Genomic DNA, 14,207 nt, shown 5'->3' on the forward strand with positions numbered 1-14,207 from the left:
TGTGGCCTGGGAAACAGCCAGAGATGGTCCAAATCTTTGGGCCCCTGCACCCATGTGAGAGACCTGGAAGAAGTTCCTGGCTCCTGACTTCAGTCTGGCCCATTCCAGGCCATTATAGCCATTTGGGGGTGAACCAATGGGTGGAAGATCACTCTTGTCTTTCAATCTCTCTCTGTGGCTCTGCCTTTAAAATAAATAAGTCTTAAAAAAAAGGCAGAGACAAATAAATTGCTCATCTGCTGGTTTAATCCCCAAATGTCTGTAGCATTTGAGGCTTAACCAGGCCAGACCAGGAGCCACGAACTCTGGGTCTCCAATATCAGTGGCAGGTACCCAAGAACTTGAGTCTACCTGCTGCCTTCCAGAAGTCTTAGCAGGAAGCTGGATTGGAGTACAGGAAAGATTCTATCCCAGTCACTCTGATATGCGATGTGGGTATCTCGAACAACAGTGTAGATTGCTCCACCACAGTGCCTGCCCCTTGGTTCACTTTTTGAATAGTGAAATTGTTGGAAGCTTTCATGATGATTGGGCATTTACAGTTCTTGGGTGCATGACAGTGATGGTCCAATTAAAGCATGGTTTGGTAGATTTTATTTTCCCTCTGTTAATTGACTCTTCTACTTTTCAGAAGGATTTAAGAATAGAAGAACTGAAGTCAACCATCATAGACTACGGGAGTGTTATAGAGGTATACCATAATTATGTCACATCTTGCAAGGTGAGATTGTTGAGTGTAAATTATCCACTGTAATAACACATGCATCCTAATACTGTGTGTGATTACAGAATTTGCGAGGGGATAAAAATAAACTGGCTCATGAGTTGCAGCACCTGCAGCAGGAACTGATCATGTACGTATGGAGTGAGCCTTGCCAGCCTCCCACCCTGTGTTATTGGCTCCCTGAGCTGTATGCCACTCCTGGGATGGCCACATTCTTTTCTCTGCCTTTGTATGTAGTATTTTCTCTGCTCTTCTCCACGTGAACTCCTTCACAAGATTCCCTGACCCTTCGTGGCTGTCTTAACTCAGGCTGAAAACAACGAACGCCTGTTTCTCATAGCTGTGGAGACGCAAAGCCCAAGATCAGGATGCCAGCAGGTGTGGGTTCTAGTGAGGGCTGTCTAGCAGCTTATGGACTGCTGACTTCTCTGTGTATCTTCACGGAGAGGAAGGGATGGGAACGGTCAGCCCTTTTCTTAGAAGGGCTGCACCCTCATAATTCCTTGCCAAAGACCCCCACCTCCAAATCCCATCACATTGGGGTTAAGAATCCAACTTACACATTTTGGGGTGGGAGGCAAACATTCAGTCCATTGTAGGAATGCTTGCTTGCTTTTCTTCACCTTGCAGTTAGGTGATCCTTTTGAATGCAATTGTGGCGTATTGTTCTGACCTGTTTGCTAACACGGATTACCCCATAGTGTCATCCTTTGTTTCTTTTTTCTTCTAAAGATTTATTTATTTGAAAGTCAGAGTTACATAGAAGGAGAGGCAGAGAGAGAGAGGTCATCCATCTGCTAGTTCACTCCCCAGTTGGCTGCAATGGCCAGAGCTGCGCCGATCCAGAGCCAGGAGCTTCTTCTGAGTCTCTGACATGGGTGCAGGGACTCAGGGACTTGGGCCATATTCTACTTATTTCCCAGGCCATAGCGGAGAGCTAGATCAGAAATGGAGCAGCCAGGAATTGAACCGGTACCCAAATGGAATGCCAGGACTACAGGCGGTAGCTTAACCCGCTACGCCACAGCACTGGTCCCATCATTTAGTTCTGAGCCTGTGTCAAATTGCTGGTCTAGGATTTACAGCAGTAACTCAGCCAGTGGTGTAAGGACATCATTTATGTTATGTGGGTGGCAAACAAGGCAAGTGCAGGACCTGTTCGGAGGCAGAGGGAGCTGCTCTGTCTAACTCCAGCTAATTTTGTTACATCAAGACCCCGTGGTCCTGTGTGCCCATATATGCTGATTTTGCAAGAACACTTAGAAATCCTGATTCTTAGTGAAATTTCTGTTGGCTTCAGTTCTTTTTTTTTTTTTTTTTACAGGCAGAGTTAGAGAGAGAGCGAGACAGAGAGAAGGGTGTTCCTTCCGTTGGTTCACCCCCCAAATGGCTGCTGCGGCCGGCACTGCGCTGATCTGAAGCCAGGAGCCAGGTGCTTCCTCCTGGTCTCCCATGCGGGTGCAGGGCCCAAGCACTTGGGCCATCCGCCACCGCCTTCCCGGGTTACAGCAGAGAGAGGCACTGGAAGAGGAGCAATTGGGACAGAATCTGGTGCCCCAATCAGGACTAGAACCCGGTGTGCTGGCACCGCAGGTGGAGGATTAGCCTAGTGAGCCGCAGCGCTGGCCAGCTTCAGTTCTTTTAAAAAAAAAAATGTAGCCCACTTGCCTGTGACCTCCTGGAGTCACTAGCTTGTGCAGCTTCTGGAAAGCAGGAACTGCCTATCACTTTGCTCCTTGTCTTTAAAAATTCATTTCATTTCTTGTTCCCTGGCACCTTACACAATCCTGGGCACACATGGGTGCTTGCTGATGGCTGAGTGCTAAGCGAACCCTATGTTGATGACTTCGCCTGTGATGTTGGAGGCAGACCTAACAGAACTGAACTCCTACCTCTGTTTTTTCCAGAAATGGAATCCAGTTGACGGTTAGTGGAGAACCAAGCGCCTTTTCTGAAGGAGCCCAGTCGCTGCATCATGAGCTCCTCCTTGCTACGTCTGCAGAGGTCGGTCATTAGCTTTGAAAGCTTCGCGCCTGGTTATAGCCACCCCACGCGGTAGCTCAGTGTTAAGGAAAGGTCTACAGCCTGCTGATTGGTGTAGAATCCAAGTCTGGGGCCGGCGCCGCGGCTCACTAGACTAATCCTCCGCCTAGCGGCGCCGGCACACCGGGTTCTAGTCCCGGTCGGGGCGCCGGATTCTGTCCCGGTTGCCCCTCTTCCAGGCCAGCCCTCTGCTGTGGCCAGAGAGTGCAGTGGAGGATGGCCCAGGTGCTTGGGCCCTGCACCCCATGGGAGACCAGGAAAAGCACCTGGTTCCTGGCTCCTGCCATCGGATCAGTGCGGTGCGCCGGCCGCGGCAGCCATTGGAGGGTGAACCAACGGCAAAGGAAGACCTTTCTCTCTGTCTGTCTCTCTCACTGTCCACTCTGCCTGTCAAAAAAAAAAAAAAAAAATCCAAGTCTGAAGCCTGTTAGCCTGCCCAAAGGATCATTTTTAAGTTATGACCAAAAGCTACAGTCAAGGTCAAGTGTGCGTTTGTGGAAGTGTGCATTCTATAAATTGGAACTGCAGAAAAATCTTTATGTTCTTGGACTTTACAGGGCAAACCACCTGCACAGATCCCCAGTGTCAGGCCGTAAGGAAATAGTGGAGATCCATGAGCTGTTCTTGCAGTATGTTCTAAAACTTCCCGAATCAGTGGATTTGTCCCAATTAAAAATGTTCAGAAATGACAGTCATTTCCTTTGCTTTAAGATCCAATTGCACCAACCTATTTAGTAACACTCACTATTACACCAGAGTGGTTATGTATGAATCTGGAAAGAAAATACCATTTTTAAAATAGGTGTCTTAAGTGGTAAGATAAGTTAGTTTTAAAACAGTTTGACTGTGGTGGATCCAATAATTGTTTTCCAACACAGGAGAAAATGCTCTGAAGCCATTTCTGGAGAAAAAACCTTGATCCCACCCAAACTCCCCATAATTTTTGCTCCTGTGTGTTTTCTATGTTGGTACATGTGTCAGGAAATGCTTTGTTTAGCATGTTGCTTTCTTTTTGCCACGCCGATGGTCTTTCCACTTTTGTGGGCGATATATGGGGTTAGAATGTCCTCCCATTGACAGCTGGGATATGACCTTGAAAGGAGAGGAAGTGTGTCCTTGGGGCGAAAGCTGTCTGAGCCAGGGGTGCAGAGGTGATGTAGGCTGCCTTCATCCGAAGCTGTCTCCGGAAGCCTTGGACACGCTGCTGAGAGCTGTGCTTCTGTGACATTTTGTTTCAAATGCTCAGCATTTCAGTGTGTTTTTTGAAACCAAGCCAAACTCGCAGACGGAATGGTCCTGTGACAGATCTGTCATGGGCTGTGTGTTTCTCTCCTCAGTCCTCTGAGATCATCATTATGATGTCAAGATGCCAGCCCGTAAAGTTTTGGACTTCTCAACAAGGAGTCACCAGCCAGCGAAGTTTTTGCTCTGAAGTTTACCCATTGAGGAGTTAAAACTTTGCAGCTGGAAATAAAAATCCTGGAGCCCTTGACTCTAACAGCAAGAGAAAGACTGAGTGTGTTACTGCATGTCCAGGGGTCTTCAGACAAGACACGGAAAATGTGTACTAGGAAAAAAAAAAAAAAAACCTGGGCATAGATACCATTTTTGTTTTTGCATCCAAATAGACACCTTTTAATTCCATTCTCTACAAACTTTTTGACGTGAGTTCTTGGGAGTTGGCGACTTTGAAGGAGGTGTAGGCGAACATGCTTTGTGAATCATCTCAGAGCCTGCAGTGAGTGGGAGGGAGACAGGACACCAGTCTATTTCAATGGGCTCAATGGATGGAGCACCGTTGGCTTTTCTTCCCTCTGAGTCTACCTACCCTGTTTTCCTATCCACGTGAGAGCCTTCACAGCCTGTGTCTCCCACTTACGAGTGTCATCTATGGGATGAATTAGTTTTTCTGACCTACTAACTTAACAAGTGGTTGAGTCCATCCTAGAAGGAAAATGTCAACCGCTTCTGTAGGGTGCAGGGGGATTCTGCAAGACTCTCTAGAGCTCTTTGCTGATGACGATGACGAAACTCCATAAGCATCATTTTCATAAAATAAATTCTATATGAGGGTGACAGTGTTGTGCGCATCTTGGTAATTGTTTGTTGCAGAGCAGCGAAAATGAACAGCAGGCCAGTCTAATGAGCCTGTCATCGCTGGACACCATCATGGACCAGGAATTTCCGCTGCTGCGAAGTCAGCCCAAACTCGAGGGAGAGGAGTTCCCAACTGCGCTTCGGAAGCTGGTATTACGTGCCTTGCATGTGTTGTGAGTTTTGCTTTGGCTCAGAGTATGTGTGGATAATGGACCTACAACCTATTTGCTGAGTCCAAATAGATCTTCTGTTCTTGAGACCCAAATTAATCCTGCCAGGTTAGTTTCCGCAAACCTTCCTGAGGTTTAGCTTCTTGTTTGGGAGCAGTCAGGATGAGGAAGTTGAAAGTAGCTACGTACTACTTTAGCTTATTTTTCCTATGAGTTATTTTCCATTATCAAATGGCTGAACACATGATAGCTCTTGGACAGTTTGCTTCTCTTCATTTTCTTGTTGCTAATAACTACTATCTCTTCCACTATATTCTCCCCCACTGAAAACTCAGGAAGATTCGAGAAATCAGAGAAAATTATCTTTTTGTTGATATTTCCAGTCCTTTTCACAATGCCTAGTGGATGTATCTTAAGTAGCATTTAATTGATGAATGATAAAATCAGTGAAAATATTTATTTCCCTCTACTTGAAATAGGAACTAAAATGGGTAGGTTTTGTTTTAGAAAGTGATTCTATCTGTTGATACCCAGCATGTCTTGGGCACCTGACATGAATTAGCATGTACGTATGGCACCTGTTACCTCCACATGCATGCATTATCATGTACACATTGCACTGTCCTGGGAAAAAGGAAAATCACTTGGGGTATTATATGAGAAGGAACTCTCTGGGGTATCTTCCTGACTCGCCTATGTAGAACTTCAGTCTAAAGCAATTGTTGTCTTAGAGCATATGCCTTCCACTCAAATTCCTAGTTGAAGATGCAGAACTCTTTTTTTCAGCGTGAAGAAATTTCTGAAGTTGAATCCTTTGTTCACAGCTTTTTACAACGGGTCATTAATCTGGAAATCATTATGAAAGGAAAGGGGGAGACGAGACTTACTGTAAGTGTTCCATGTTTTGTGTTTTCCTTGGGTTTTGTTCACTTTGGTAACCCAGGTAATGCTTACCAGATACCCTTCTTTTTCTAGGACTGGTGTCATCTTAGGCTACCTTAGTCTGATGGCGAGTGCTGAGTATGTCTGGGGTGTGGATATGTTAGAGAATGAGGGTCACAATAAAGATGTGTGCTCATGAGAGCAAGTAAAGAGAGGGAGAGGGAGTGTGAAGTCAGAGAGAGACAGAATAACTAAGACCATTCAAGACGTATTTGTATCCCTCTGAGAACTGGCTAGTGAAAGCTTGTTTTGTTTTGTCTGTTAAAATTCCTGAACTGTGGTAGAATGATGATTGTGTACAAAATTTTATTGCTGGGGTGGGCATTCTGGTGTAGTGGGGTAAGCCTCTGCTGGGGAGGTCTGTATTGCACATCAGAGTGCTGGTTGGAGTCCCAGGTACTACATTTCTGACCTACTCCCTGCTGATGGATCTGGGAAGTGGTGGATGATGGCTGAAGTTGTTGGCTTGATGTGCGATAACCTGGATGGAATTCCAGACTCCCAGTTTCAGCCTTGCCCAGCCCGGGCTGTGGGAGGCATTTGGAGAGTGAATCAGTGGATAGATCAATCTCTCTCTCTCTCTTTCTCTCTCTCATTTTGCCCATCAAGTATATGCAAATAAATAAAAATTCTAAAAAAGATTCTTAATCCTCAGATTGACCATTTTATTATTTTATTACTTCATAAAGTAGCAGAGCATAGGAAAAATTGTAACTTAAGTAGCTATTCCCAGCTTTGTTACAAAAAAGTATAAGAATAATCTATTTTAATATATCCATCACCTTTTATCTCTTTCTTTTTAAAAATTTGACAGAAACAGACAGCTCCCCTCTGCTGCCTCATTCCCCAAATTCTCTCTGTGGGTCAGTCTAAAGTCAGGAGGCTGGAAACTTGATCCAGATCTACCAAGGGTGCAGGGGCCCAACTATTGGAGCCATCACTTGCTGCTTTCCAGGGCGTGCATTAGCAGGAAGCTGGAGCTGGGAGCAGAGCCAGGACTTGAACCCAGGCAGTCTGATAGAGGACACCAGTGTCCCAACCAGGAGCTTAATGGCTGAGCCAGAAGCCCAGACCTCTCTACTTCTTGATGGCTGAACTACTTCCTAACTTCCATCAGCCCCCAAGTGAAAGAACCAAACTCTGGAATATTAATTTCACTTCTTTGCTAAAGTAAACTTGTTTAAAAATTCCTTTTTAACATGATAATCCACAAATACTGACTGTATGGCCCTAGCTTGGCTGATGCCATCCTAAAGTACATGGGATGACTGATGGAAGGAATGCTCAGGGATCCACTTACGGAAAAGAAAATCAAACTTTGTTTTAGATGTACAGTAGGCACTTAAACATCTTCGTTAATCTCAGATAATCAACCAGTAGGATCCTCAGTCTGTGTACAGTTAAAAATTGGTATCTGTTTTGCTAAAAATTGGAAGCCCAACAATAGCGAATGCCTCTGAGATGGGTATGTCCTTAGCATTACATATTGTCTTTGTTATTTGTTTGCATTTAGCATTGGTGTGCTGGTGTGTTTGTGACTTTTCCTGTAGGAATTCAAATGTATCATGGAGGAGAAGCTAAATCTTTGTAGATTAATGCTGAACAGATTGGGAAGCCACAAAGAATCTCTTGATAAAGAGTTCATCAGATTCACAGAGATTTTGAAGAAATTCCAGCTGGAATATTCCTATTTCAGAAAAGAATTTCTTTACAGGTGATGATCATTTATAAATCAGAGGTACATAGTTTTGTATAATGACAAGTTTGTGATTATACCGTGGCATTCAGTTTACTTTTTGAATAAGTGTGTGCACTGATTTCATAATACTTTTTCAGAAAAGATGTTCTGTTTGAAATTTCTAGTTAAAAAATGCTATGAAATTGATGAATATGTTCAGAGTTGCAAATGGTGAACTTTAAAGATCTGTGAAAACCATAAAATGAGTTTTTTTTCTTCTAGAGAAGAAATTTAGAATTATGGAACATAGAATTCTTTTATCTACAGGGGCCTTAAAGATTGTATGGTTTGTAAATTATTTGGCTTCCAGACTCACATATTGGATCTCCAGGCTCCTATTCTAATTATACTGATTAACATGGTTAGGGTTAAGAACCTTTGGGGAGTGATGACCTTGGATTTTGTTCCTACGGTGGAGCTAGGTCATCTAGCCATGGTGGCCTTGGAGACACAGACACAAGTCTCCCTTTGCCACGTGATATCCTGCACGTCCAAGGAACTCAGCCAGCAAGATCACCATCCTGGAGGTTAAACCAGTGGGACCATTCCATCTTCTACTGTGAACTCCAAAACCGTGAGCCAAAACAAACCTGATAAAAATGTGTGCAATAAAGGCCATAGTGGTGAGGTTTTGGGTGGAAATGAAGATACTCTGGGGAATTGAATTGAAAACCATCCTTGTCTCACTGTGCTGAAGATGCTGGCTTTTTTGTGTTCATGTCTTAGACTTGCTGGAAGGTCAAGATTAAAAAATGATGGATATGTTTATTTGGTGGTGGAGATTTTGAAACAGTAGAGAGTTCAGGTGGAGGACTAGGTATTGGCCACTTTTAGTCCATTTTACAGTGACAATTAGGAGCAGAGAATTTTGCAGGCTGGCCAGGGAAGGAATGAAGGAGAATATGGTGTGTTCAGGACAGGAAGTTACCGTAGAGAAACCACTTGTTAAAGAGATCAGCATGATGGTGGACTAGGAGGAAGCACCTGGCTCCTGGCTTCGGATCGGCGTAGCTCCGGCCGTAGCAGCCATTTGGGAGGTGAACCAACAGAAGGAAGACCTTTCTCTCTGTCTCTCTCTCTTATTGTCTAACTCTATTTGTCAAATAAAATAAAATTATATATATATAAAAAGATATATATATCTTTATATATATTATATATTATATATATCTTATATATATTATTATATATATAAGATATATATATATATAAAGATCAGCGTGGCCAACAGGTAGCCACGTGCTAATTGGCATGACAGTGGGGAAAACGTTATGAAGGCTCTTCGCAACCTTGGAGGGAGCCCTCCCAGCCCAGTCCAGACACCTGGAAGGGCAGAATTGTTTCATGGAACTTGGGAGGCTTCGCATAGGCTCGCCTGAGACTGTCTCAGTGGGATTTACTCGCCTGTGTTTGGTCAGTAAAGTGCTTCGTGACTGCAGACGTGAGGCAGGTGGGCCCAGCTGTGGTTGGTGCTGGCAGCAGTGCCCAGGTGATGCTGGTTCTACAGGTGTGCAGGATGCAAGAATGATGGGGTCACGGCAGCTCCACCCAGGTTTAGGTTTCAAAGGAAAGCCTGCAAGGCCAGGTAGGGTTGGGCCACAGGGTGGGAGCACCCTCATGGGGCCTGCAATGGGACATTATCTAGGGAAGCTGTGTGAGTGAAGTGGATTTAGAGACCCTAGGAAAGTTCAGAACAAAATAGAGCAAAAACACAGCGACACCCAGTGCCTGCCAGGAAGAGCTGTGGGTATCGACGTGCAAGTTCAGAGAGCAGGAGTATGCAGAGAACAGCAGAGCTATGGAGGCACAGAGGCCTCCGTGTAGCTTTGAAAGGAAGTCTTGGACAACCTGGCAGCCCAGGAGGAGACCTGGCACAGGGGCAGAGCACTTCAAGAGGGCCCCCGTGAGGGAAGTCCCCCACTAGAGCGATGCCTAGCTGCAGAGATGAGACTCCAGCCTCCAAGAACCGAAGCACGGGCAGCAGCCGGCAAAGCCCTGGGTATAGAGCTGGCTAAGCCCATGAGGGCCTGGCCACCTCGGGGCAAGCAGGATGCCAGACTTGGAGCCTTATAATGTAGTGCTTGCCCTGCTGGGTGTCTGTGTTACTTTGGTTTGATAGTTCCTTTCTACTTGTCTGTTAGTCCTTTTAGGCAGAGGGTTGGATACGCTGAGCGTGTTCCTTCCAAGTGTCCTTGAAAGTGTGAAACTTGGATTTATATAAGCTCACAGATAAGAGTTTGCTGTGAGTCTCAGATGAAACTTGGGGCCTTTGAATTAACGCTGCACTGAATTGAGACGTTAGAATTCTTAAGGATGGGGTGATGGCATGTTATACATGAGGAGGACGTGGGTTTGGCGTGAGCCCTGGGCAGAATGCTATGGTTGGAATAGTTTTACAGAGGACCCAGGTGGAAGGAGCCGAGTGAGCTGATGAGGGCCCAGGAGTTACTAATGGAAGATGTGGACTCGAGCCCAGAGCTGTTGATGCCTGGCCCACTGGGCTTTGTGGCACCTCTGCACACAGTGCATCACTCTCCACAACTAAATTTCAGTGAAATCAGGTCATAGGAAATAGAGGCGAATAAAAGTGCAATAACCAACCATTTATCCTTCAACTAACCCTAATTCTTTGATTATGTGGAAATTCTTAAAATTTCCATGCACTGTAAACCACATGCTAAATAAGGATAATGATTATATCTTTCGTTGGCCACTATTGATACAGCTACCAATGCCATATGTAGCACTTACGAAATGCTTTTTGAATGAACACATGAGCATGGTTATATAGCAAGCTGGACACAATACTGAAACTATGTAGTTAGAGACTAGCATAACCTTAAAGACAATCGCCAGAAGAAACTGTTCAGTTCTCTCAAATAGAAGCAACCAGAAGCAAGGTCAATAGCAGGAGGAACCCTGAAGAAAATGAACTTCTGCTTTCCCTAAGAAGCAGGGAGACCAGACTTCCCCATAGCGGTGAAAGGTGTGGGTTAACTGGATATGCCGCTTCCTGCCACAGATACCTTCTCCTCCCAAGGGAGTACTGAAGTTCTTTTTAGCAACAAAGATCTCCTTGGAGAGAGGCCTGTACTATCGCCACTTCGGAGTGAATATCTGTATTATCCTACTAGACACACAAATAGCGCAGTTCAGTAGTAACGGGTGTCATCCGTGCAGGAGGTACTGTGGCAGATGCAGTATGGAGAATTTGGCCTGTATGTATCTGCAGAGAGGTTCAATCACTTGCCCGAGGTCACCCAGCTGGGAGTAAGAGACAGCTGGCTTCAGACCTAGATGTGTGTGACTTTGAAGCCAGTGCACTTTCTTTTTTGACAGAGTGAACAGTGAGAGAGAGAGACAGAGAGAAAGGTCTTCCTTTGCCGTTGGTTCACCCTCCAATGGCTGCCGCGGCTGGTGCACTGCAGCCAGCGCACCACACTGATCCAATGGCAGGAGCCAGGTACTTACCCTGGTCTCCCATGGGGTGCAGGGCCCAAGCACTTGGGCCATCCTCCACTGCACCCCCTGGCCACAGCAGAGAGCTGGCCTGGAAGAGGGGCAACCGGGACAGAATCCGGCGCCCTGACTGGGACTAGAACCTGGTGTGCCGGTGCTGCAAGGTGGAGGATTAGCCTAGTGAGCCGCGGCGCCGGCAGCCAGTGCACTTTCATCTGTTACTGCCCTACCATTGACTTGTTGAAAGCTCTGGTGCAACATTCATTGAGTACTTTCTGGGGACCTCCCATTGGGCAAAGCGCTCCTGACCAACTTCACGATGGATGGAGCTGACTGCCGGACACAATTTAAAACAGACCCCGGATTTTAACGACGAGTGAAGACATGAGTAGAGTCTTGTGTCGGGGTGGGGAGAGTTCCATGTTTCAATGAAGTAGAAAATGTTCATGGGGGGTAGATATGCAGGGCATTTGTTGGGGTTGAGGGTGCTTCCGGTGAGCTGCAAGACAAATGAGAAGAATCAAGTGGGTGACGGACAGGCAGTGAAAGTACAACCTGCTCTAAGAGGAAGTGGCGAGGAAAGGGAGTCGTGGTTTGTCCATCTGAGTGCCTGTTGTTTGAGGTTTCCTCCCGCCCTCCCCCAGCTGCTCAGGTGCTAGGGGATTGTAGGAAAGAGATAATGGATTAAACATTAATAAGAGACACAGGTAATGAGCAGATAATACAGAATTATTGAATGTAGTGCTGTGGAATAATATGTGATAAGGAGAAAACACAAGGATAAGAAGATAGGGGACATGAAGGTCTGATCGAGAAGGAGTGGCCAGGGATGTAGGGTCTGAAGGGTGATGAATCGAGTGGAGAGCTGAGCGCCGTGAGGGTGAGCCCTGTGATGATGGGGCATGTTTGTGTGCTGTTGGCCTGGCAGAATCCTTGGCACTGGGTAATGTATGCAGAGATTTGTTTTGGTAGTCTAAGAGCAGGGTATCAGCATAGGCTCAGTCTCTGGTGAGGGCTGTGTGTTGCTTTCAATTCCAGGTGGAAAGTGGATGGGTAAGCAGGTGCCTGTGGAAGACAGGAGGGAGGGGCCAAGGTTGTGGTGTTATGTGTTAAGCCACCTACTGCCGTGCTGTCAGCACAGATAAGCACCAGTTTGAGTCCCAGCTGCTCCACTTCCAATCCAGCTTCCTGCTAATGTCCCTGGGAAGGTAGCAGATAGCCCAAGTACTTGGGGCCCTGTCACTTCTATTGAGACCTGGATGAAGTTCCTGGCTTCTGATTGAGGCCTGGCCCAGCAATGGGTATTGTGGCTATTTGGGGAGTGAATCAGAAGATGCAAGACCTCTTTCTCTCTCTGCCTTTGTCTCTCCCTTTCTTTCTGTAGCTCTGCCTTTCAAATAAATAAATGCTAAAAAATAAAAAAGCAACATAGGGTACAAAACACTTCACAAAAACCCTTTCTCATGAGAAACAACCCAGCCTCATGGGAACTGCATTAAAATCCATTCACGAGGGCAGATCCCTTAAGTGCTTCTCGTGCCTCCCACCAAGCCTCAGCCCTAGCTTTGGTGAAGACAAACCATGTTGAGTGCATAGCTTCAGGGGTATACTCTACACAGGCGATATGGCAGGTGCATAGGCCCGCCTGCTGCAGTGAGTTTGCTGTTTGAGCAGCACTAAGAAGCAGGCATTGCTCAGGTCAGATAGGAGCTGGGCTTTGGGAGGAGCCAGGGTCACAGATACAGGCAGGTGAGGTCACACTTGGCCTCACAGCCCATGTTTGAGTTAGGATTTTATTTCATATTTCATTTTGAAGGTTTATTTTGTTTATTTGTAACTAGAGTTGCAGATAGAACAAGAGGGAGAGAGAGAGATTGATCTTCCATCTGCTGGTGCACTCCCCAAATGGATACAGTGGCCAGAGCTGGGCCATGCTGAAGCCAGGAGCTCAAGTACTTGGGCCACCTTGCCTTGCTTTCCTAGGCACATGGCAGGGAGTTGGATCAGAAGTGGAGCAGCTGGGACTTGAACTGGTGCTTATGTGAGAAGCTGGCATTACAGGTGGCAGCTTAACCCACTGAGCCACAAATAAAAGAATGAAATAAATCTCCATAATCCTAATGAAAGAGAGAGAAATGGTTTATCTGACCTAGAATCCAATTCAGGTGTTCAGTTCAGGAGCATGAACGGAGGCAGATTTTTTTTTTAAGATTTATAGATTTATTTACTTATTTGAAAGTTAGAGGAGAGACAGAGAAATCCTCCATTTTGTGGTTCACTCCCCAAATGACTGCAACAGCCAGGGCTGGACCAAGCCAAGCCCAGAGACAGGAGCTTCTTCGGGATCTCCCACATGGGTGCAGGGGCCCAAGCACTTGAACCATCTTCCTCTGCTTTCCCAGGCATGTTAGCAGGGAGTTGCATTGGATGCAGCGATGCCAGGATTCGAACCAGCACCCATATGGGATGCGGGCCATGCATCTTAACCCTTTGTGCCACAGCACCAGATCCAAAGTCAAACTTTTTTTATGTTTAAAGATTTATTTATTAGGAAGGCAGAGTTACAGAGGCAGAGAGAGAGATATCTTCCATCCTTTTGTTGACTCCCCAAATGGCTGCAATGGTTGGAACTGGGCCAATCTGAAGCCAGGAGCCTGGAGCTTCTTCCAGGTCTCCTGGATGGGTGCAGTGACCCAGGGACTTGGGCCTTCATCCAGTGCTTTCCCAGTCACATTAGTAGGGAGCTGGGTCAGAAGTGGAGCAGCTGGGACTTGAACCAGCGCCCATATGGGATGCCAAAGCTGCAAGCTGCGGCTTTACCTGCTACACTACAGGGCTGCCGCCGCCCCCCAAAGTGAAACTTTTAACAAGAAGAAAATATTAAAAAGTATGAAACAGAAACTCTCAAGGTAAAGGATAACTGAAGTAAAATTTCACAAGAGGGGTTAGATCCAGCTGAAGAAAAGATCCGTGAACTTTAAAAAAAGATAATAGCAACCTTCTTCAGAGAAGCAAAAAGAATAAAAAAAGGACT

The 14,207-nt window shown here is 46.0% G+C and overlaps 1 protein-coding gene across 10 annotated transcripts in view; it reads left to right on the top strand.

The window, feature by feature from the left end:
* Positions 1 to 14,207, top strand: part of IRAG2 (inositol 1,4,5-triphosphate receptor associated 2) — a 116,975-nt gene that overhangs the window by 35,903 nt on the left and 66,865 nt on the right. For all 10 annotated transcript variants that reach the window (XR_016213583.1, XR_016213582.1, XR_016213584.1 and 7 more), the window contains 6 exons: positions 632 to 691; positions 790 to 854; positions 2,632 to 2,728; positions 4,880 to 5,014; positions 5,821 to 5,922; positions 7,527 to 7,690. Coding sequence is in view for 5 of the 10 variants with exons in the window: in XM_089304677.1 (XP_089160803.1) it covers positions 632 to 691; positions 790 to 854; positions 2,632 to 2,728; positions 4,880 to 5,014; positions 5,821 to 5,922; positions 7,527 to 7,690 (623 nt within the window). In the remaining 5 variants the exon portion in view is untranslated. The remainder of the gene's footprint in view (positions 1 to 631; positions 692 to 789; positions 855 to 2,631; positions 2,729 to 4,879; positions 5,015 to 5,820; positions 5,923 to 7,526; positions 7,691 to 14,207) is intronic.

Source organism: Oryctolagus cuniculus, chromosome 9 (genome assembly GCF_051225735.1).
Source record: "Oryctolagus cuniculus isolate XC-2025 breed Fujian yellow rabbit chromosome 9, ASM5122573v1, whole genome shotgun sequence".
Lineage (NCBI taxonomy): Eukaryota > Metazoa > Chordata > Mammalia > Lagomorpha > Leporidae > Oryctolagus > Oryctolagus cuniculus.